Below are 26441 nucleotides of genomic sequence, written 5' to 3'. Positions count from 1 at the left end.
GAAATGTGTACGTTTTACAATATTATATATATATATATGACTAGTAACATTAATATTAGTTGCAGACACACACTCTGTATTGTTATGTTGGTTAAGAGTCTTGCCAATATTGTTTTACAGCTATTCGAAATTTTCTTAAAACTAAACAGAGACTGATCTGTGATCATAGAAAGCTGTATAGTTGGTAGGTGTAGTAGGTAGGTTATAGTGTTATAGGTACTGAATAATCTAGAGGTAGGCAGCATGCTGCAGGTTGGCATTGCATATGGTCAGTATACGTCGTCAACATTTTCAGTGCAGTTGTGTAAATTCTTCTAACAACTTTTTAGTATTATTTTTTATATTAAAAATAAATATTTATCATATTAATGTGATCACCTTGAAAAACATGAACCAGGATATAAATAGGTATACATATATAATTTTATATTTACAATTTTTTTTTTTTTAATTTGCTTTTTAAATATTTACAAATTAAAAGTAAGAATTTATACTATACAGTTTATAATTTTTTAATCGTACATATTTGTTCCATGTGTATATTTAATGTAGGATTATATCACTAAATAATAAATTTACATATAATAATTTACATTTTCTCTTTATAGTGTCAACATATATCTCTATGCGATCAACAAAAATTATGAATATACGTATATCTCAACTTTACGTGTAACTTAATCTAAATTATATGATCTATCTACCAACGTATTATTACATCAAAACGTATTTTTTATTAAATTTTATATATAATGGGATTAATATATTTTAAAAGCAATAACATTCATTAAAAGTAAATCAAACTCACTTTTACTATTATTAATATGAAATATGTTTTTATTATACATTGAAACACAATGTTTTTTTTTTTTTTTGAGAGAGAGTATACATCTATTATAAAAATTAACTTCAAATATTTGTAGTTAATTAATGGTTATAAGGTACTAAGGTAGGTATATCTAATGAGTATATTTTAAAGTTTTGATCAACAAAGTGAGTCAGTCAACGTGGGTCTATTACTTCATGGATCTAAAACATAAAAACCTTAATACTTAAATTTTGAATAAATAGTAGCTTAAAAGTAATAATATAATAAAATATAATTTTAAAATTGTTAATTAATTAATATTAAGTGATAGGTATATAGTATAAATTATAATAAATATGCAACATAAAAATATAAACAGTAATTTTATATGTACCCATCGGGTCAGACATGTATTAAGATTACTCATGACCTATTATATGTAGGTATCTACGTTATGTTATTAAATTTAATATTTTAACAGTAAAGATTAATTGTAACATTTTCGTCAAAAAAAAAAAAAAAAATAGATCTAAAAATATAGCATAATGGTAATTTAATTATTCAATGAATACGTTTCGGCATTTATTAGGTAGGTACCATAATAGCTAGATAGTATTTTATTAGTGATTTTAGTACATTTGATATACACTATACATGAAACATGATGCACTTTTTGTAACAATATGTATTATACATAATTATTCATTTATTTAACTTGAAATAAACTTTCTTATAATTTTATTGTAAGAAAAATATACAAAATCATGGATCTGCAAATTTAAAATCAACATCGAATATTAATTGCATGATATTATAAAAGAAAGAATATTATATTATTATGTTCAACCATAACGTTGTTCTGCTCAAAACTCTTTATTTTTGAATTTTTTATTAATTTTAAATTGCTATCGTGAACTTTTCAAATAAATATCCATGAAAATCAATGAAATCTAATTTAAATTATTTTTTTATAGTATCCAAAATTTAATTATCTCTAGCTCATTAAATTTCATTTGAAGTATTTGGGCGTTTAATTATACTTTTTAATTCTGATACGTGATAGATCATCATTGATCATTTCCAGTCAGTTATTCGGATAGGTATCTTTAAATTTATAAACAATAATAATAACGATCGCACAAATAACTTATATTTAGTAATCACAATAGTCATATCCGATATTTATTTTTCTATTAACACAATCATTACTATCTATATTTTAATATTTTATTGTAAATATGTTTTTGTTATTTAGTATATATCTCGCGATGACATACCTAAACCTATCCTACAACAGCAGATTTAGACATTTGGTGTCTATAAATGTAGGTTAATAAATGTATTTCATTGTTATTGACGATTTGTTCTTGAATACGAAATTTTATTTACATTAATTGATTATTACTCCCTAATTGTCCTAATTAGGCAATAATCACAATCAAATTGTTGGTCTTTACTCTTTGAGGACCATGATTCTTCGCACAAAATAGATGATATAACTATAATATAAACACGGACTTCGGCACCATACGCTGTATCGATCATAAAATTATTCTGAATATTAAAATAAATAACAACTCATAAAAATGTTGTTTGTATAATATGTAATTTTTAATAATGCGTGGATAAAATAGGGATTGTGAGCTTGGAAACTAAGGTGCTAATAGGTCCTCAAAATTTTAACAATCTTCCATTTTTAATAATACTCGTATATATAATAGATAAATTGTACCCAAATGTATACATAATTAATACTCTAATAGTCAAAATTATCCTATGCAGGGTTGCATTATGCTTTTAAATCTTTAAAAATTTCAGTGATTGAATCGGCTGTAACACGATTGTGTCCGTCTTACCTTTTTACATGCAAAAAACGTAACACGATTGCGCCCAGCAAATTAGCACGACTATGCTCGTTTTACCTGCAAAAAACGCAACATGATTGCGCTCCGTGCAATATATGTCTTGCCCTTATAAATATAGGTCTTTGCACAAATACACTTTTTAAAAATTCAGCCGAAGTAGTAAACTCAAAGTTGAAGTTAAAAGTTGAAGTTATCTAAGTTCTACAAGTACCAATAACAATTTTTCTTCCAAATTTTATAGGCTTAGGACTGCCAACAAAATTAAATTTTTTTTATAGGTTATAATATTATATGATATTATATGTCCACATTAGTATACACTAATAATATATATATTTTTTTAATTATAATATGTCCAAATATGTATAAAAAAAACCCAATCGAATTACAAATTACAATGTTATGGCACAAAATTGTGGTCAAATTGCTTTCAAATATTGCATGTAACAAAATTTTCCTGTGTATTAATTTTATACTCGCATAGACATTGAGAAAATACGTTTATGAAAAATAAGAATGTCATAACAATGTTTATAATGTTATGTATTAATACAGTCGAACTTTTAACTTCAACTTTGATTTTACTACTTCTACTGTATTTTTAAAAATTGTATTGAGCAGAGACCAATATTTATAAGGGCGAGACATATATTTCATGAAGCGCAAAGGTAAAACGGGTGCAATCGTGCTAATATGCTGGGCACAATCGTGTTACGTTTTTTGCATGTAAAAAGGTTAGACGGGCGCAATAGTGTTTCATCGGATAAATCCCTTATCCAGCAACGTTTGTATCCGTATATTTAAGCAACTGTCACCACCTGTGATTTCATTATTATATCAACAACAATCGTTACATAATTCTCGCTAATGCTTTAATAGCCTCACATTGCCATTCGAGTAATGATATGATATATTAACATAAAACCAAAATTGAAAAAATGTTAGTATTCCCTAAAATAAATTCCAAAACAAGTTTTCATCAAATGAAGCTCTAAGTAAAGCATCCGCCGCCCATTTCTTGATAAAGCCAACTAATGACTCCTGATATCAACTTTTTTTTAAATCTTGGTTTTATATAAATAACACAAGGGTAGTGCTACCACTGGGTGACTTCTCTCATCAAATTAATAATGTAAAATAATATAATTTACAACACATATTCTTACTGTACATAAAGGAACAGATTGTATATTATAATATCGTATAAAAAAATCTTGGTTTTAGTATTATACGACGTGATTTAAAAGTAACTTATAGTCATGTAATAAAATATTTTATAGATATATTTAATAAACAATTTATAAATATTAAGATGTAAACATGCAATTATAAGATACGATATAACATAATTTCTATTGTCAAACGACAAACGTTAGTTTTCGGTAAAAAAAATTTATAAGTATTCATGAATTATTGCTGGCGATTCAATGATTTATTTTTTTGGAATTTTTTGTATGATTTTACTATTGTAAAGTAAAATTTGAATTTTACAATAATATAATTAAATGTCAACACTAAAACATTAACATAATTTATACATAACCTTACTATTACCGTTTGTAACTTTCATTTTCTTTATTTCCATAAAGTCAATATGACTATTATGACTATAATAATATAATGCCTATTATATTCTACATAATTAAATAGAAAATAGTTGTTTTCATGTCAACTTTAACTGTGTTGACTAAACAGTTTCTCTGACAGTCGTAATATAATAAATAATAATATAAATGGTTACCTACCTATTATGTACATTTCGATTGTTTGAGATTCGTTCCAAGTTTACATTCTAAGCATAAAATTATGAAACAAGGCTTTAAAGAGTTTAGGTATTATACTGTATTAATATACCTGCTACCTACAACATATTCGGTAGATATTATTACTATGGTTGTAAACATATTTGTGTTTCTATATTTTTAAAGTTCTTATTGGTACAAAATGAACACCAAATGGCTAAAACTTATGATCAACCTAACGAGTTTGTAAGTTTGTAACGGCATATTGCAGTATAATAATTATACCTATATCGGCTATATCACTACTTCATACTCAAAATTACGGGTTGTTATAGGTGAATTTCTAACACAACCGGTTTGTCTAAGCTTTCTAATAGAATAATGTTTAATATACGAACCCGCCGAAGTACAACACACGACAGGTGATGCTAACGTATTGCCAATGACGTGCTAAATTTAAGACCGCCCTACATTGACCTTAACACCTCTCATACAAGAACATAATCTGCATGATAATCATTTTTTCTACGAACAAAATTAAATTTCTAAAATATTATAAGAGTATACCTATACCATTACAATCTTTGTATCTAATTGTTTAGGATTTAAAAATTATAATTTATCATAGTATGAATTATGAATACTATCGTGAAACAGCTAAATATTTTGGGATAACTTACGAAAAGTAAGAAGTATACCTATAGGTATAATAATTAGGCAGGTAGTATTAAGAATAATGAATACTAATCGCAATTAAAGTTTTTTATTCATTTTTAGTTTTATACCTAATATCCCAAATGAACAATGTTTTTCTCATAAGCTATTTAATTAATAATTTATCATAAATATAAAATAATTGATGACTTTTGATTACTGCGTACACCAATAGGTTTGCGAGTTAAATCTTATAGTGGTGATTTATGTGACACTCTATATGGTTATATTACTTAGATGTTACGTATAAATGTATAATATATATCAAATGTATAAAAATTAAAATTGAATAATAAGAATATAAATGAATAGGTAATACTTGGGCACCTTGCTAGTATTTACTACCTATTTTAATACTTCAGAGTGATAGTTTTTAAAATTATTTTATGTAATAGTGTACAGTATACCTACATTTAAACAGTTGTTCAAATACCAGTATACCTACTATAGTGCAAATTGTACGCGGGATCGGAATAGTGCAGTTAATTCCATCTCCATAATTTCTTAGTATTTGTGTATGGATGGATTTAAAGATAAGATGAGGGTTCGAAGTCTTACGGTCCAACTTCTTAAAGATGTGGTGTGAAAAATATTGATTATTGAGTGAACATTAATCAAATCGAATATCTATCATTTTCGATACTACTCACGATTGGAAATAATGTATAGGTATATCGTACACATAATAGGTAATTAAACTTTATATCGATTATTCAAGAGAAAGTAGAAAACTCTTAACTTATATTTCTAAATCTATAACAGTTATAAAATACCTATATAAAAGTGGTGTCTATATAAATATGAAGATAAAGTTACGTGATTTAATAAAATAAATTATTTTGTTATTATATTATTTTTTATTAGGTATAGCTGGTATGCTATTTGTAGTATTAAAAATTATATCATAATATTACATTCATATATATATATATATATTATATTTTATTATTAAATATAGGTATAATGAAACATGAGTTACATTGTTAAATTTTTTTTAGAGAGAGAAGCGAGCCAGTATTAACAAGTGGTTTACCAAACGATCATTCTACTCCATCTGTTAACTGCCGAATTGCTCCAATTAATGAACCTACTAATCAAAATAACAACAATAATAACGACATTAACGAATTCAGAACTAAATCGAAGAAAACTTTCAAAAATGCTTTACCGCAGGTAGATGAGTTACTGGTTTTATGAGTTTATTATACCAAAGCATATATTATTATAATATTATGATTGTAATACGAAAAAATATTTATTTTTCGTAGAAACTAATTATAGTAATAATAACAAGAACAATAATACAAAATATGGGAACTGGATAAATAAACGATTATACTCGTACTATTTGGATTATTTTTTTTACATATTATAATTTATAAATGTTGATAAAAAGCTTGACAGTTTAATAAAAGGTTCCTCACAAGATATTCTTACTGGAGTTAAAAAATAAAATTTTGCATATTCATGTAATAGTATTTTAAATTAACATTATTACGAAACTAGTTAATTAAAAACAATGAAAATAATTTTTGTATTTTAAAAAGTCGAACGTTTATAAACTTAAAATATTCCACTATTAAAAGGTATAGGTATATAAGTTATTTTTTATACACAGTTCAATTTTCAAAATATTAAGACCAATTTAAGCTATTTATATAGATATTTGAATTTTGTATTAATTTATTAAATTAATGATCAACAAATAAAATTACATAATTTTTTTTGAACATTATCAAATCTTGAAAAATTTGTCAAAAATCAAAATCATAGAATAGGCAAATTATTTTGTTTGTTAATATTTATAGAATGTTTAATTTTATTACTTAAATCTTGAAAACCAATATTATTCAATTCAAATTAATAATATTATATTATAGAGTTGAGAGTCCTACATAATGGTTAAAGGCGATTAACGTTGTACATTTGCGTCTACAGTATACAGCAAAGCGAGTTTCCCATTTTTTTTTTTCAATATCCATTTTAAATAATTTTAAACTGTATGTATAAAGGTTATAAAATAAACTTGATTCAAACTATTATGAAAAACTATTATTAGATTTATGGAAGTTGAAGGCCATATAGGACTCATCCTGCATTAAATAATACAATAGAACCACGATACTGAAGATACATTTTCCGGAGTTTTTACCTTGCGAGACCTTGGAAATTATAATTAATGTTAAATCTAAAAATTAATTTGTAGGTACCTCTATAATAAAACTATGAGTAGGTAGTTATTATAGTCAAATTGATTATAATAAAAGTGTCAAAAGTGATGATGAATACAAAATATAAAAACAAATGTAATATGATAATCGTTAGTTTAAATTCGTGTTGGTAAAAACTATTGATTTTTGTGTAGCTAATAACTATAAATATATTATATTTATAATAAATTACTTATTATAGTTATTTACTTTTAACAATAAAATAGTAGGTATGGGAGATTTATAATATTTATAATATTGGAGGATAACTAAGGTTGAACGATTAGTATTTTCGTTTTACAAGATGTTTATGTACTATTATGATTATTGACTTATTAACGTTAATTAAAAGAGATTGGAAGCATCAAAATAATTAGGTATTTGAGTTCAAAAATTAAATTTCTTTTATATGATCCGCGTGTCAAGATGTCGACTATCAAATTCCGATTTATATTGTAATTACGTGGGCAACGGAAGTATAGGTATTGTTAAAGCTATATAAAACATATTATAATATCGACAATACAATATCATAATATTATATTATAATTAAATAACTGTATTAATTGTCATTACATTGAAGTATAATACCTCAATACTAATTATAATCTATGGAGTTTACAAACAAAGAAAAATTAAAAAGTATAATAATTATCTATTTTTTATGTACAAATAATTTGAGTAATTCGAACGACCGCGACATTATACGATTTATTCGAACCTAGTATGTGACTTATCATAATGAAACCCGTATGATAATACAATTTTTAAATTTTTAACTAAAAATAATAACATGTGGAATTGTAGATGTATTATAAGCAGATAAGTAGAATAATTAACCTATATAGTATATATTATAAATAAATTGTACAAATTAAATAAATAATAGTAAGTATATAGGTATTTGCTATATTTTCAGTTAGTGATGAGCAAAACTATAAAACTTTAGGACGTTGGTTATTAGGCAGGTACCAAGCATTATATTATTTATATTAAGAATATTTTCACACTTAAATGAAAATCAACAACCAATGAAAAATGATTAATTGTGTTTTGTCAATAGTTAATGACATGGCCATATACCCATATTAATATTTAATTCAGAATAATTCAGATGTATTTTTAAAATCAACATATATATACATATATATAATATATATATATATATATGTATATTATATTAGGAGTGTTACAGACTACAGTCGTGGAGGTATTTAGGAATTCAACTATGGAGGGAGGAGTGACATTTTTTTCGTGTACACGAATTCACACAAAAAATAAATGCTCATTATTTTTAGACGATTACATTCATCGTTCTACCCAGCATTAAAAAAAAAATAATTAATGGTCATTGGTCAAATATGCATATGTAATATCTACTATAATTTTTAAATATAAACTATATGTTTTTAAATAGGTATTTAAAAAAATCCTATTTTTTTTTATCGGCTATTAAATTTGTAATTTAAGTAGATATTATATAAACATTGGCTCAAAAATAAAAATGTTTCACATTCTAAGCATATTCTTACAATTCAAATCTTATAAAACAAGAATGTTTGAATACCTTATAAATAAGATTTTTTTTGTTTTAGATATTAGCTGTATCAGCTAAGAACTGCTTGCTCTTGACATATGGAATGACATTAGGACTACCAACAATAGCTATTCCAGCATTATATTCTAATTCAGCATCAAATATCACTAGTGCAAGACATGACGATTTGCTACAATTGAACAAAGAACAAATATCGTGGTTCAGTTAGTATAGAGCCTGTTATTATTCTTAGCTATATATATTAGTACGTTTAAGATCTTGAAAAATATGATGCGTCTTAATAAATTTTTTCTTTTAATGTTTCTAGGTAGCATAAATTTAATATGTGTCCCACTTGGATGTATGATATCCGGAACTATCACTCAACCTTTTGGACGAAAACCCAGCATGATTGCGCTTACATTGCCATTCATTCTAGCTTGGTTGTTATTTCATTATGCATCAACAGTAACTCAGCTCTACTTAGCTTTAGCTTTGTGTGGGCTTTGTGGTGGTTTGCTGGAGGCTCCAGTCAGTACAAAATTATTCAGGATAATATAAATTCTCTATTCTATTATATCTAATTAATTTCCAGGTGTTGACGTACGTTGCTGAAATTACTGAACCTCATATCCGAGGCGTGCTTTCTGCTCTATCATCGACTACAGTCATACTTGGATCTATATCTCAATTTATTCTAGGAAACTTTTTTCACTGGAGAAAAATTGTACTCTTCAATACTATTGTACCCATAGTGGCATTTATTTCTTTATTATTTATTCCAGAAAGTCCACATTGGCTTATAAGTAAGATACAATGAATTACTTTTTTCATACATAATATAAAAAAAATCAAATTTTAAAAATGTACCGTCTATATTATTTTCGATTTAATTTAATTTAAATTTTTATCTTATATAGGACACATTATGAGAAATGTTTATTCTATTAATTACATATATTGTATTTATTCTATTTAGCTAAAGGTCGTATCGCCGAAGCCGAAAAGTCTCTCTGTTGGCTTCGTGGTTGGGTTCAACCAGATGCAGTACAATATGAACTATCGATGATAAGTAAATCAATAGCATTGAATGAAGAGAAAGTAAGAATGAAAAAAAACAAAAAATTTTATTCGTTTTACAAGAGAAGAACATTTTTACTACCTTACTTCATCATAACAGCTAGTTTCTTTTTTGGAAGCTTTGGTGGAACGAGCACGTTGCAAGTCTATGCAGTAAGTTTAAATAATGCGCATAATAAATAAATTGTATATTATTCATTGAAATATTGGATTAAAATTTACCAATATCTAATTTATATTATATATATTCTAATCAATGAACTATGTACAAAACAGGTTCAAATTTTTGAAGCGTTGGGGTCTCCAATCAATGGCTATACATCTACATTAGTTCTTGGAATTTTACAATTGATGGGAGGCATTCTAGGTCTATTATTAATTCACTGGACTGGAAAACGTCCTTTAGCAATTGTTTCTACACTAGGATCATCTTTGTGTTTTTTCGTCGTGTCAGCATACGTATTTATAAAACAATACAACGAGGAAATAATTCTCAACGTTACTTGGATACCGTTAGTGTTTTTGAACACAGCTGCTTTTATGACACATATTTCTATTAGACTACTACCATGGATGCTAATCGGAGAGGTAATTAAACTTAATTATTAATACAAATATTAAAGACTTAAAAATGATAAAATATAGTGATATGCCTTAATTGCCTGAATTAATAAATGTTTAGGTATATCCACCGAATATTCGTGGGCAAGCCAGTGGTGCCAGCGGTTCTAGTTCCTACATATTTTCTTTTATTGCAAATAAGTCATATTTCATGGTACTTGACTGTATTAATTTATCCGGAACATTTCTTTTGTACGCCATAGTAAGTCTAATTGGATGTCTCACGTTGTACATCTTGATGCCGGAAACAGAAGGTGTGCCTTTAGAAGATATTCAAAATCATTTTGCGGATAAGACTAAAACATTTGTAATGAAAATTGAAAGAAGTGATAAAATCAAACAGAAAAAAATTTGGTCAGCAACAAATCCCGCTTTAGAACTTGATCATACAGAAACCCATATATAATTGTCATGATATTATTATCATACCTATGTTATTATTATTTTTTTTTACTTTATTGTTTTTAACTATTACAATAATAGTTCATTATATTTATACATACATTATGGTATACGATTAATATATTATTTATTTTATTTTTTATGAATTTTTTGATTTTCGTTAGTGCTGCTTGGCTAACAATTTATAACTTATTATTAGGGAATAGATTTTAATTTAATATAAAATCAAAAATATTTAAATATATATATTTATTTATAAATGTATAATATTTAAATTGAAAATAAGATAAAATTATTTAAAAAATTAAAGAAATTTAAAAAATTTACAATTTATTCTGAATCATCATGTGGGAAACAAATAGAAATGACATATAACTACACAATAAAGGATACAATACGAAAATAACGTGATCGAAAAGTGAACGCATATACTCGTATACTGAAATATTACTACCTAACTAGGTACTACCTAGATAAGATATCGAATCGTTGTCGTTTGACGTCAAAGGCGTATAGTACAGATACCTAATCGTATCGCATATCGTATCGTAAGATACTAAAATAAAAACGGAAATTCTTCAATAATACATTTAAATACAGAATTCGTATATTTATTTGTAAAATAATTAAAATATACATGAAAATTCTACAATATTACATAATTTATGTATTTATTTATAAAAAAATTTAATTATTCTAAAATATTTAAAAATATTTAAAATAAAATTAGCATCAGATTACTTGAAATTAAATGAAACGTATACATATATCGAAAACTTTCCAATGCTATTATACTACATAAAAATATTTATTTAAATTAAAATCCGTTCCCTACTTATTACATATAAGATTGGTCAAGCGACAAGCATAAATATCTGCTATAAATACCTACTAATCTTTCAATACTAGATTATTTAATATCAATACATCAAAACACAATATTATGTACAGTCAAAAATTAACGCCTAACGCCCGTAATGAGCTAGTTATAGGTATAACGGAATGTTAAAGAAGTGAAGTAATATTTTTACTGTATATATTTTGAGCTCGAGTATTAAGTTTATAGGTTTATATAGTTTAAAATTTTTTTTTTTGTCAAATAATCTATATACATATATATTACAATCTATAAACATGATAATACAATAAGTTGAATAAGTATAAATGTGATGGAATTAGTACTAGACATGCCAAGTGTGCGGGAAGGGAGCGTCCTGTGACACTACTTCCAATTTATGAACTTGGAGGGGAGGTAAATTGTTATAAATATATTAAGTAGGAACTGAGTATTATTTAATAAATCATTCGGCCATTTGCGTTGTAGACGACGGAGGGGGTTGTCACTTTATCAGGTTTTGTGCAAGAAGAAAGTTTAGATATGAGCGGATTTGAGTGGTTAAAGATATTTTTATGGAATTTGTTAAAATGATGAGAGGCAAGTAAGTATGGTATTGATAGTAGGTTGAAGTCTTGATGTGGTGAAAAGTAGTGATGGGAATTATTTGAATACATTACATTACTAGTGAAAAGAAATGGGAAATTATTGATTGGAATGCTTGAAATTTGATTAGGTTTGAGTTTTTCGACGTACTCCATAGTTGAATTCCATATGTAATTGCGGAACGTAAAATTTGTTTGTAAATTAGTGTTTATTACCTATAAACAGAAGTTTTGAATTGGAGAAGTGGTCCACTTAGTTTGTGAACCAAGTTACGGTGACGACTTTATTACGAGTACATCTCGCCATAGAGGCAATCACTGTAATAGATTTGTTAAATTTTAAGCTTTTTCAATTTAATTCTTAATACATTTTATTTTTTTTTACAATGTTTCATTCAAAAATAACATTTAATAAAATTATAAATTATAAATATCCCAAGTTAGTGTGCGAAATACAAAAACTAAATCCATACAAATTTCACAAGAGGGGCAATTTCCCACCCTGCCCTCCCCCCCAAATGTCCTGCACTCGGCGCATATTAACCTTGTCGATGGAACATAAAAATATGTACTCGTGCAGTCAGTGCAGTGTAGTGGAAAACGCTATTTGTGAGCGACATCATAAGTCACTGGTTTCTTAAGAGGACGTTACACCCACATGTGTTGTCTCCGTCTTACAAGTGTGTAACATTGCAAAAATTGTTTCACGCGGGAAAGAACAGAGAAAGCTAGAGTTATAACTAAGAAACGAAATTTTCACCACATAAAAAGGAGAATTTTTTCTGTGCAATATCGTTTTTATTTTTTCGATATCACTTAGATATACAAAAAAAATTCTTATTGTTTCATAATACATTAATTTTGTATTTTTTAAGCATAAATAACTTTTTTTGTAGTTCTGATATCGAAAAAATAATAACGATATTGCACAGACAAAATTCTCCATTTTATGTGGTGAAAATTTCGTTTATTAGTTATAACTTATAACTGTAGCTTTCTTAGTTCTTTCCCGTGCGAAGCAGTTTTTGCAATGTTACGCACTTGCAAGACAGAGTAGACGGACAAACTCGAGTTGGGTCCCAGATTTCGAAAACAGCACGAGTTGGGTCCCGGTATAGGTACTTTATGTAGTACGCACATTAGTTGGGTCCCGGTATAATTTATGCAAAGGTGGGCAAGTTAATGAAAATAATTGATTAAAATTAATTAAAATTAAAGTTAAGAAGTAACTTTACTCGGTAAAAAATTGTATTAATTTTTTTTCCAAGTCATAATATTCATAAGTCATAAATTGCATAAGTATTTTGGTTTGTATAAACATTTACCAAGTTAAACTTTACTGTTGTAAACATAAAACTTAAAATTATTATTATAGTACATACTATAGTATACTACATTATTACTATTTACTAGAAAGTTATAGGCCACATATTTACATATAAAAATATCTATACAATAATGAATAATGATAGTTAATTATAAAAAGCTTCAGTTAAAACAATTAACTGAATCAGTTTAGCCAGTGGAAGGCGTGTGCGACCGGCACTGACAATATTACCGCGGACCCAATTCGAGTATTATCAAATATTATCGCGGACCCAATTCGAGTATTATCAAATATTATCGGGGACCCAATTCGAGTATTATCAAATAATACCGCGGACCCAACTCGTGTTTTTTTTAAGGGATCAAATATCTTGGGACCCAACTCGCGTTTTCCCGAGTAGACGGATGAGACAACACATGCGGGTGATGTAACGTCCTCTTAAGGACTAGCTTTTATAGATAATAGGATGAGAAAGACCCGAAGATTGCGCCATCCCACCAATGTGTGAGATATATTTTTATTATATAATATAATATTATGTATACATAATACATATTGTATAGTGTTATATTTGGTATTACAATAATTGGAGTATTGAATATTCGACAATTTGTATTAATACAGCTGATGATTATAAACTATTAAAATTATTTTTTTAACTACATGTAGGTAAAGGTAAACTAATAAATAATGATACAGGTAATGTGTATATAATCACCCTTAGAATGCATCGTGTCAGGTAATCCAAATATAATATGTAAATGCTGCAGCTCTTTCCGATATTTCAGGAAAATTTAATAATATTTTCATATTTCTGTGAACCATTTCTGTGTCCATTTTTTTCCAAAAATAAATTACCGTCTATTTCGCTGTTAATTTTCCTCCAAACTGTTTTTAAAAGCACTAAACTTATGTTTATTTTCCTACAAATATTGAAATATGTAGCTGGTATTTTAGCCGGCACCGGAGTTGTGTATTGTATATAAGTATACAACCATACTATAATTTATGAAATGAGATCGAGTTACAGTCAATAACATCAGTACATCATAAATTTAATTAAGGCTAATGCCTACCTATAATATCTATTAATAACTTTAAAATATTTTTAGAATTTTATCAAGTATAGACAAGGCCGTAACTGTATGAACGACCCCTGCTCCCATTCACATTTTACTGCTGTTCGTGCTCACGTAAACTGTAAAAAATGAGTAACAGAAACCAAATTCAAAATTATTTTACAAAGAGAAAAAAGGTATGTTAAATATTTACTATTTTATTTGATTATTATATATAAAATGGTTATAATACAAATTTATTATATGTATAAATAATTATTAACACGTTCAATGCCGAGGTCGACACGTAGATTGACTTTAATGCAATAATGCCTCATTATTTTTGCTGGTGTTGTTTGGTTGTATTTTTTTTTTTTTTTTTTAAATAATTGAACGTGATAATTACTATACTATAGAGTATAGAGTATAGACCAATTAAAAAGTATTTACTACTTATTATTTATTTTAGAAGACTGATGATGTCCCCACTGTCGAAACACAAGTAGATATTAACTTATCATCTGATCAGGAAAGTTCTAGTATTGTGCAAACTAAAAATTTAGAATCAGAAACAAACAAAATGATACGAAATGGAAAGACGGGAAGCGGGCATCTCAAACATCCTGTCAGAAGCCCTCCACCTAGACAATATAAGACATTAAGACAAATAATAACCTTTATTACTAAGTCTAACCTTATTAATAGAATTTAATAAGTAACTTATTGTAAATAATTTAGAGTTAAACCCATTGTTGCCAATGGCCATAGTTGCCGAGGCTTAATTTAAATTTAAATTTAAAAAAAAAAAAAAATAATGGGTTAAATTCAAACTATAACGAAACAATTGAGATTGAAAACAACGATATTAGTTACTGTTTGAATAAAAATGTGTGTGATGAACTAAAATTAAAATTTTTAACTTCTCCTTGGATGCCAGATAAAAATCATGTATTTCCGACATCCACAACATCAAAAAAAAAAAAAACTAAAATGTCAATTTAACTGTTTTGAACGTTTTCCATGGTTTGTTTACTCTACAATTGATAATGGTGGTGCCCTATTTAAATCCTGTGTAATATTTGGTCAAGAATTTGGAGGCAAAGGCAATAATAAGAAACTTTCCTCTTTAATATACAAAATTTTTAATAATTGGAAATATGCGATTGAAGTATTTATTGGACATTCTAAAAAAGATTTTCATAAAGCCAACGTTTTATATACGAGGTGATAATTTTATAGCTTCCTATTCAAAAAATCAGAAAAATATTGCACAAAAATTAGATTCAGCGCGTGCTGCACAAATAAGTTTAAATCGCAAAAGATTAAAATCGATAATTGAAACTTGAAACTATAATTTTATGTGGTCGGCAAGAAATAGATTTTCGTGGTACTATTGATTCCGGATCACTTTCATCAAAAGATGTCGAATCCGAACAAAATGATGGATATTTTCGTGCTTTATTGCGAATGCGTGTTTTATGTGGCGATAAAAACTTAATTGACCATTTGGAAAATAATAAATTAAATGCTTTTTATTTTAGTCCTCTAATCCAAAATAATTTTATTGAAATTTGTGGAAAAATTATACAGGAACAAATAGTAGAAAAAATAAACAAATCAAAGTGTTTTTCCCATTGAACTATATATATTATATATAATAACTGGAACGCTCGCCGCCCATATGACTAGTGTAAATAAAACCGAGCGAGTGAGTTAGAAAGAGATTGCGAATACTTTGGGTATTTCTATCTCTGTCTTTATTGATAATACGTCGTACCGTATTCATTTTAAATGTTTACTGACATAAATATTTTGAATATTGTGATTGATGTTCGTCAATTTCAGCTTTTTGTTCTTTCTGCTTGAACTGACGTGTTTGTTAACACAATAAAAATATAACAGACAACAGTATAATATTAAAACATTAAAACAATATTCTTTTGGTATAATATATTACCATCAAAATGATAAAAGAAAAATAAATTGTAAATTAAAAAAAAAAAAATTTTCTGGCAACCGTAATATTAAAATTAAAAATAAATACAAATTATTTCTCATAATTTACGAAATATTCCAAAATATGCTAAATGTCCTGAGTTAAATATTCTCTAACCGATGAAATATTCTGAAATATGCAAAAAAAAACTTTTCTACGCATTCATAATTTAATGAATCGAACACATTTTTTACCCTCATCATAATACTGCATACACCCAGTAACGGTATCCAAAAACATATAAATCCGGTCTTTAATTATAACTTATAAACTACCTATACAATTTAGGTACATTAAGCAATTAACAATAACATTAAAAAATAATATTATACACGTAAATCAAATAGTCATCAGAGAATAGAGATTATTGATTTTAATTTTGTTATTATAATTTTTTTTTTTTTGTAAATTATAAAATCAATGGCTATATTAAGTTAATTTTCATAGTAGAATAGGTATAGCAATGGTATTATAATTCTTGTTAATAATTAAATCACGAAATCATAATAACATAAATTGTTGTCGACATTTTTTTTACATTTTATATAATATTATTAATTATTACATTTAAAATTTTTTTATAAAAACTAATAAATATTGAATGGATAAGCAAATAATATATAGTTAGGTATTTCATATTTTAGACAATTGTATTTCATTCTGTTTCTGTAGGTATACTACATTGTTTAAATAAATAAATAAGCATGATAAAATAATTGTATCATGTAAATAAGTAAATAATTTAAATATATCAACAGAGAAAAAATATATCATAGAGTTTTATTGCTAAAAAAAATATAAATTGCTCGTCAATTTATCAAGCGGACAATTTAATTTCTGAATGCTAATTTAATGCTAATTAAATAAAATATGCATCGTATAATACGTATAAAACGTATATATACATATATTTATATTATAAATAAATATCTCGTAGTTCAATAATTATGATTCAAGCCGCATAAATAGCGATATAAAATAAAATTGTGCTTTGGCAATAGGCGCCGTATGTTAAACAAGAATAGATACTCCTAATATATACGCTATCTCTTTTTAACATCCTCGCTCAGGCCACACTGCGTGGTGAACGTTCCAGTTATTATATAGTTCAATGGTTTTTCCGTATTGGTTGATGAGAAAACTAGTCGATAAATCTTGTTTTGAAAAGTTATCATTATGTGTGCGATATTTGGAGCAAAGTATAGATGCTAAAAATGATATTAAATATGTACTAAAAGAAGATTTTTTACAATTTATACCGGTATATTCTACAACAGGACAAAATTTGGCAACAGTAATTTTAGAAAATTTAAAAAGGCTTGGTGTTAATGGTCGGTACATATGTTAGGACAAGGAATGATGGCGTAGCATCCATGAGTGGAAATTTCAAAGGCGTACAATCTGTGACACGTGAAAAACACCCTGCCGCCCTTTACGTTCATATATAGTAGCGCACATTCTTTAAATTTAGCACTAGCACATTCTTTGAATATTAATTACATTCGTAATTGAATCGGAACAATTAAATCAGTAGGTAATTTCATTAAGGTTTCTGCTAGATTAACTGAGTTGTTAAAAAATAAAATTAAAGAATTTATTCCCGAAACAAAATTGACTAAATTAACATCTATGTGTGAAACTCGGTGGCTCGAAAACCACGATGGAATGATTCGATTTTTAGATATATTATATAAACCCGTTGTTGACACTTTAGATGAACTCCAATTATTTCATGATATTGAAACATCATCAAAAGCACTAAATCTATATCGTATCATATCAACTAGTGAATTTATTATTATATAGTTTATAGTGACAGCTAACACACTATTTTAATTATTAGTCTATATATATATAAATAATCAACTATTATGTTTATATAAATTGAATATTATAATAATGATGACTTATGTTTCTAATAATGATAATAATAAAATTTTATATTTTTAACGTAAAAATGAAAAGTGCTTAGTATCTATATTTAAAAAAATGTTAGACCCCCCCCCCACACCAAGCTTGGTCACAAGCGATTCCGTTATAGAGAAGTTTTACTGTACAAGTGTACAACTGAATCTACCACAGCACTCGCGTTAAATCCTACTAATAATTCAACTATGGTAGCATTTTGATACTAAAGTCGCTCAAGTCAAAAGTACAACAAGTCCAAATATAACTTCACTTTGATAATACGTCAGTATTTTGATATGGCATTTTTTGACTGTGAAAAAAATGTATTCTGAATTTTGGAAACAGTATTAACACATTTCCAGATTTGTATCAAATGCAGCTGAAATCTTTATGTATTCCAGCAACATCTGTTCCGTCTGAACGTGTGTTCTCAAAAACAGGACTGATCAGTGATCATTAATGAGTTAAATGAATAATGATCGCAGACTGAAATCGACTATCCCCGAACCCGATTTAAAAAAACAAAAAAAAGTAGGTTGTTATAACTGTTATAAGCTTCGACCATGATATAAGCTTAATATAAGGTCGAAGGTTATAAGATTGGGTTTTTATTTTTTACCTTTATAAGTTGGCAGCAATGAATTTGAAATTAATTCTACCTTATCACTTTGATTTTATATCTTTAAAATATGCCAGTTGGCTTCACTGTATTATGGCATAACCTCACTTATCAATATTATCCGTCGACGGTCGACCGACTCTCAAAACTTTTTGCTTACCTTTTTACTTTCAGTGTTAATTGTGAAGATGTTTATTGGTATTTAATTTTTGGATTGTTTTCTTCCATTAATTAGGATTCAACATGAAGGTAATGTAAACTCTTTATTATCTTATTTATCGATTATGCGAGCTTTGATTTTAACAAAATTGATATTTTTTGAGATGCAATTGGATAAAGTTTGAAAAATTGTTTAACAACATGTCACAGAGTACCGAAAAATCTTTCATCACCGAAAAGTTATTGATCAGTCGTTATTTTTATTTCGTATTTTCTTTATATATTTATTCATTATTATATTGAGCTTCTCTTGAGTTTCATTACATAGTAATGTATTTTAATTATAAACTACACATTTGTTTCATAATTATTTTCATTAAATATTTCTATTAATATTAAGTTTCTTAAACATGTTGTTCTTTATTTCTTTCTTAGACGCAATGTCGTTAAGTGACTGAATTAATCGATTAAGATTTCAGAATCAGAATCAGTTTACACTGTTTTAACATTGTTCTTTGTGAAGTTCTGGTGTTGTAGTAAATGTCTAGTAATGTCTATAATTGGTTATATATTTAAAATTAATTATACCTGCATAAATGTTTAATTTTAATAAATTAGTAAATTAATGTTTAAACATATAAATCAATTTTGGTAGGTTAGGTATTGGTGTACTTATTATTGTTACTAATACTACTGATTATCTGTTTGTTTATTAATTAAATTATTTTATTTTATTTAATAGTTAAACGTATCATATCCAGCCACAGGCAGTCAAAAACTGTTTGAAATCGTAGATGAGCACAAGCTACGTGTATTCTATGAAAAACGTATCGGCACAGAAGTTGAAGTTGATATACTTGGCGATGAATGGAAAGGTTATGTGCTTAAAATATCTGGAGGCAATGACAAGCAAGGTTTTCCCATGAAACAAGGGGTTCTCTCTAATGTTCGAGTGCGATTATTATTATCTAAAGGACATTCGTGTTACCGTCCTAGAAGGGATGGTGAACGTAAGAGGAAATCAGTTCGTGGCTGTATTGTTGATTCCAATCTTAGTGTTTTGTCATTAGTTGTTGTCAAAAAAGGAGAAAAGGTATTTATCATTAATATTAGGTGCTAACAAACTAATTAATTTTCCAATATTTATTCACATTCATTTGTATTTTATGAATTTTGTTGATGATTATTACTAACAAGTTAAGATATACTTAAGCTAATGTACATTAGGATTTGTTGAAAAAAGTTGTGTTATTTTGTCCCAATATCCTGATAAAATATTGGGTAGTAACCCATTATTTACATTCAGTAAAATATTTTTACAACATATTAAATAATAACTTTAAATTCAAAAATAAAGACTTAACTGTGTATAGATAACTTTGTATGGGAATGTGCAGAAGATTGATTTTGGTGTTGGACCTTGTCATGTTTTATCTATAGGCTTAGGTAATCTGGTCTCATCATATTCCACTGTAATAATTATCTTTTTCTATTGATATTGGCATACAGCATCATATTATAGTGTAGGGTATAATGAAAGTGCAGTATATAAAATAAGAAATTATCTAAATTAATTTTAAGTAGCATTTGTATAGACTTAAGTGATCAAGAATACAAAATTCGAATTATAATATTGTTATTATGGTTTATGTAATAAACATATGATGGAAATTTTAGAGTTTACTTGAATTTGCCTAGGTTAGGTTTAGTACAGAAAAACATTTTGGTTAGATTTGGTTTCATTAAAATATTCAAAAGTCAGGGCTTCATTCATCATTATTTATTTTTGTGATAATTGATGTATTATAACAATCAATATTTGGAGTTTAATGTATTTATATTTAAGGCCCAAAATATATTATTTCATACATTTTCTTAAAGACCCGACATTTTCCTGTTGATTTATTTTAAATAATATTTTGACATCGGAATGACGGGAAATTAAATTTCGTTTAATGTTTTAAGAATGATTACTTTATTAATCATTGTTAGTGTATAAACGTTACATTTTAAGTAAAATTGTTGCTTATTTATTTATGTGGAGTTTTCTATGTTGATCTTTCTCGTGTTAAAATCTTCTATTCTAATTAACAAAAATTTATATATTTCTAAAAATTAAAAAACCTTAATTTACCATTGATTGGTAAATAATTTACATGACCCCTTTTATAATTCCTTTGAACCCGACATTTTCCTGTTGATTTATTTTAAATAATATTTCGACATCGGAATGACGGGAAATTAATTTCCGTTTAATGTTTTAACAATGATTACTCCATTAATCTTTGTTAGTGTATAAGCGTAACATTTTAGGTTAAATTTCTTATTGTATTTTATTATTTATATCGGATGTTCTATGTTGATATTTATTGTATTTAAGAATATATTGTAAGTAATGTAAGATAGATATATTTCTAAAAATTAAACCTTATTGTAAGTTCGAAATTTTCACTACACACATGTCAAATTAGGTTACCTTCTGATATACCAGAAAATAAAAGTATAACATTTAAGAAATGTGATCTAGTGGAGCAATTGAAAGATGTAGGATACTACCTTAATTGGTATTTATATAATAAGATATCAATATAATTATATTTCATATTATTAAAAAAAAAAATGTATAAAACAAGGATTATGAAACCCAATTGTTATATAGACTGCATTTGTCTTGTGTAGGCTTGCCATTTGTTCTGGTTTATGGAAGACGAGAGAAAATTACTTAAATATTTAATTGTAAAACATAGAATAATATTAAACATATTATTTGTTTTTTACTTGTAATGGATTTTATTTAAATATTAAAAGTATTATAGCTGTATTGTGAAAACAATTCATTCAACCGAAAAGTATAAACATTAGCTTATTACTAATAATTAATAAATGTAAATACAGTTTATGTTGTTTATGTAAAAATTTTATTGGTTAAAACTTGAAACATTTTTCAATAAAAATAATGGATATTATAAATTTCCATTTAATTATACAAAAAAAGGTTTTTTTTTTATTAGCTTCTAGTATTAAACTATTAGAATTCAACAATTACAATTGAACACGACACTAAGTAAATGGCAACCTTAGGTCCTATACAATTGACTTATTTTATGATCTTTAATGTGTTAATTATTAGCTAAATTGTATCATTTTTACATTTTCTTAATTCATTTGGACCCGACATTTTCCTGTTGATATATTTTAAATAATATTTTGACATCGGAATGACGGAAAATTACTAATCGTTGAATGTGTTAAAAATGATTATTGTTGTTTATTTTTAGTGTTCAAGCGATACATTATAATTATATTTGAATCTAAACAAATTAACTGAATGAGATATTCTTATATATTAATTTTCATTTTTTAGGATATCGCTGGATTAACAGACACAAATGTTCCGAGGCGACTTGGACCTAAGCGTGCAAACAAGATCCGTAAGTTGTTCAACTTGCAAAAAGAAGATGATGTACGTAAGTACGTCATTAAAAGACCTTTGCCACTGAAGGAAGGAAAAACCAAACAGCATTTCAAGGCCCCTAAAATCCAACGTCTCATTACTCCTGTCCGTCTTCAGGTACTAAAACTAAAATAAAATGTTGTTGTTTACAAGTTTAAAATGATTTACTAATTACTTTTTACATTTTGACTTCTAGCGTAAACGTCATAATTTGGCATTAAAGAAGAAACGTTGCTTGAAACGCAAAGAACAAGCTACTGAATATGCCAAGCTTCTTGCACACAGACAAAAGGAAAAGTTCGCAAAGAAACGTGCTGAACAGAGCCGTAAACGTACCATGTCTCAATCATCTGTTTCTAGTTCTGGCACAAAGAGCAGTAAAAAATAGAAATGGTTAAATAAAACAATTTTTTTTAAATCATAGCTTTGTTGTTTTTTATTATATTAGTTATAGAAGTCCTGAGCCAATATTATCTATTAAGGTTGAGATGGCCGCGGTTTCTTTTATTCCAGTTCAGTATTTCAGTATGAAAATTAAAACTAGAATCTTATATCTATAACAAAAAAAGCTCCATTTAGAAATATCATATTACATAAATACAATATTTTAGTAATAACATTCATTTTACAAAATACTACTGAACACCGTTATATTATAACAAATGTTGATAATTTTGCTTATTATTCTGTTAATTATATCAGCTTAGACTGTACTAATAACTAACAATGGTTAACAAGAATTAAAATAGCCTCGAATTGTCTCAGGAAAACGTTTGAAAATCAAAGTTAATAAGGAAAATTATACTTCATAAAAAAACTATTTTCTTTTGAAGTCTTTTACAATAAATTAGGCACGAATTTCATCATAATAATTTACAAAATACCTAACATTTCCAAAATTAAACTCTCATCTCCATTTTCATGGCAATCGGCACTTTTAAAGAATTGAATACAAGTCTCATAAGAAAAATACGCCTGAATTACAAATTAATCTTCACACCAGTATGTAGGGAAAAACAGTGAAAATCCGTTTAGTGGAAGTTTTTCAGTCAATCACCTCATGAGGTCAATGTGGTAAAAATGAAGAAATGTATACAGCGCTCGAAGACGTGCGTCGTCTATGTGACTAAGTCCATGAGAAGTTATCGGACAATAGGCACAGCATTGATTAAACTGATTTAGCTCGTTCAGATTCCTGAGGAATTATTCCCCGGATGGTTGTCGAAGAGTTTCGCGTCAATGAAATAGACCGTCGAGGTGTCATATATTTGTTTTGTATTACCCGCGACGCACTCGCTCCTAGCTCACAAGTCATAATCTATTAATTAATCGTTGACCGTATGAATAAAATCTGCAGTTTGAAAATACATTTCAAAAATGAGTTTTCAAAATTCTCGAGTTTTATTTTTTATTTGCCATCAAAACGTTTCTACGACCATCGAGACCTCGAGTAGGTATTAGTGGAAACATGAAAACATGTTTTTCTAATAGCCTCATTCATTTGATGAAAATTCCTATCGTGATGGCTTCTTAAGGGAATTGGTGGAGGACAGTTTTTAAGGAGTTCATATTGCTTCTTAATATGCAATTTTCAATTAGCACGCATCCGCGGGCCTCTTGAAATGTGTGCGTATAAAGACGTCATCACTAAGTAGTAAAATGAATATTTTATAATGTCTGTAACTGCGTGTAGGAAGAGACCACCTGGTGCAGCTCGTGTGCCCAACTGTCTAAGTCACAGACTCTGGCACTTGGCGTCGTGACTTCCGGTGATCGGTTAACAATTTATGTTTATTTGCATATTGTACTATCTGCAATCCATCCTACAGATTGACATAGTAATGCGTTAATATTACAGAAAACTGATCCGAGTTCGTCATAATATTTTAAGTTCATGCGCGTCATACACTCATACCACAGAATATAACGATGATAATTAATAATTTAATAATAATTATGATATGACGATGGAAACGCGTGTTATTCTAATATTTCTGATTTAAATCCCATTGGCGGATATCCGGGGGGGGGCTTCGCCCCCTTGATAGCCACAAAGCCCCCTCTAAAATGTTTGCCATATTATAAAAATATTGTACAGTTCAGTAAAAAATATTAAGAAACATTTTTTTAAATATATATTGTACATTTCAGTTAAAAATGTTGAGGCAATTTTCATTATATTATATACCTATACAAGGTGACACCCGTTAGATCACTCTGTATATAAATAATTTAGAACACATACATAGCACCATTGATTATACATATTATAATCAATGATAGCACTGTTGAATGATGACATGATTTCCGTTAAATTGTTATTAACTATTTGCAACATTTTATTGAGGTACCGTGGTCCGTGACACCGTGTTCTTATCTTTCGTGTAAAAATAAATATTAGGGAAATCCAAAACTGTCGTCTTTTGTGTCAATTATGTTGGCGAGTGGCCCGTTTCCGTAGCTGCCTGTAACTGTGTGAGAGGTAGCAATGTTTTGTTTGTCAATTGTAAATAGTACGTCGTGTTGAATAACGTAACTTGTCGGTTGTCATTTCAAACAACTGTTTGCAGTGTACGCCGTACGGCATATTAGTATTTAGTTTGTTAATTTGTTAATTGTTATTATTAGGCTATTGCCTTTTTTAGTTTTTACTTTAAACTAAAAAATATGTTTAGTATTTTTAACATAAGAAAAAAGTGCTGCCCGTCGAGGCAGAAACGTCTAGCTCTGCGTCTTGCTCCACTGATGTGGTCAGTACTATAAATACCAGACAGACTATCGATGATTTAGGACACCTTAATTCAGGTCCTATTCAGCCAAAAGGGGGTGTGGGGGCGTAGTCTCCACCCCCGCGGCTTTGGTTCATAAAAAAAAATTGTAGCCCCCCCACATTTTTCGATGGATATCCGCCAATGTTAAATCCATAATAATCAACGTTTGAATATTTCGGTGTCGTGGAAGCGGCAGTGGAGGAGGGTGATATTGAAAAGTGTGGGCTGACCGATACCAAATACGTAGATGATTAGTGATTACCTATTCAAATCGGTCATAAAAAGTATTATCGTATTACTATAACGTCGATGTCGATTAGAAATTAGAATGACACACAATACACAAAACGAAAAGATTGGTATGCTTTGGCTTGAATAAATTGTCGGCCACCGATTCCATCGATTTTATATTCTGAACGGAATGATGAATATGTGTATTTTACAATTACAATGATGTTATTTCGTGTCCGTTTCATCACTTTTTGAGACAGCAGAAATGCTTCGGTTTCCTTCAAGGCTTCAACATCATCTTTTCTGGTAGGCAAGTGAATTGTCTAGGTGGTTTGGGAGTTCAATAGTGAAAAGTTCCCAATAGTTTTCAACAGCGTCAGGCAAAACATTACAGAACAATTTAGATTTTTACGCATAACTGGTTTTTGGACAAATTGATTTTGCTTTTTTTAGTGTAACACTATCAAAACTCCCATAAATTCATGGAATTTTCACTGAA

General features: G+C 27.6%; 2 protein-coding genes and 1 long non-coding RNA gene across 5 annotated transcripts in view; all 3 read left to right on the top strand.

The window, feature by feature from the left end:
* Nucleotides 1-248: 248 nt before the first annotated feature.
* On the top strand, nt 249-11125 carry LOC107162358 (facilitated trehalose transporter Tret1). 2 transcript variants are annotated; one of them, XM_015509216.2, is made up of 8 exons: nt 249-408; nt 6128-6302; nt 8935-9100; nt 9205-9407; nt 9472-9682; nt 9856-10109; nt 10233-10544; nt 10639-11125. In XM_015509216.2, exons 1-8 carry the CDS (start codon nt 266-268, stop codon nt 10981-10983), a joined length of 1809 nt encoding a protein of 602 aa, XP_015364702.2. In that variant the 5' UTR covers nt 249-265; the 3' UTR covers nt 10984-11125. The 2 variants fall into 2 exon arrangements, with proteins under 2 accessions (XP_015364702.2, XP_089080417.1); XM_089224291.1 differs by lacking the exon at nt 6128-6302 and having other exon boundaries at nt 267-408.
* A 3414-nt stretch (nt 11126-14539) lies between these two features.
* The window catches only part of LOC149057736 (uncharacterized), a 29156-nt gene continuing 17254 nt past the window's right edge, over nt 14540-26441 (top strand). Inside the window, exons 1-2 of one of the 2 annotated variants that reach the window (XR_016190815.1) lie at nt 14540-15001; nt 15274-16705. This is a non-coding gene — a long non-coding RNA (uncharacterized LOC149057736). Of the gene's footprint in view, nt 15002-15273; nt 16706-26441 lie in introns of those variants that run through there. The other variant, XR_016190816.1, reaches the window with a different exon arrangement.
* On the top strand, nt 19416-23363 carry RpS6 (ribosomal protein S6). The gene is made up of 4 exons (XM_015509251.2): nt 19416-19576; nt 20229-20579; nt 22851-23057; nt 23137-23363. Exons 1-4 carry the CDS (start codon nt 19571-19573, stop codon nt 23326-23328), a joined length of 756 nt encoding a protein of 251 aa, XP_015364737.1. The 5' UTR covers nt 19416-19570; the 3' UTR covers nt 23329-23363.

The sequence above is a fragment of the Diuraphis noxia genome, unplaced genomic scaffold, assembly GCF_037042655.1.
Source record: "Diuraphis noxia isolate RWA-SAM2 unplaced genomic scaffold, SU_Dnox_SAM2 contig0003, whole genome shotgun sequence".
In the NCBI taxonomy this organism is placed as follows: domain Eukaryota; kingdom Metazoa; phylum Arthropoda; class Insecta; order Hemiptera; family Aphididae; genus Diuraphis; species Diuraphis noxia.
This window is presented reverse-complemented; position numbering and strand designations above follow the sequence as displayed.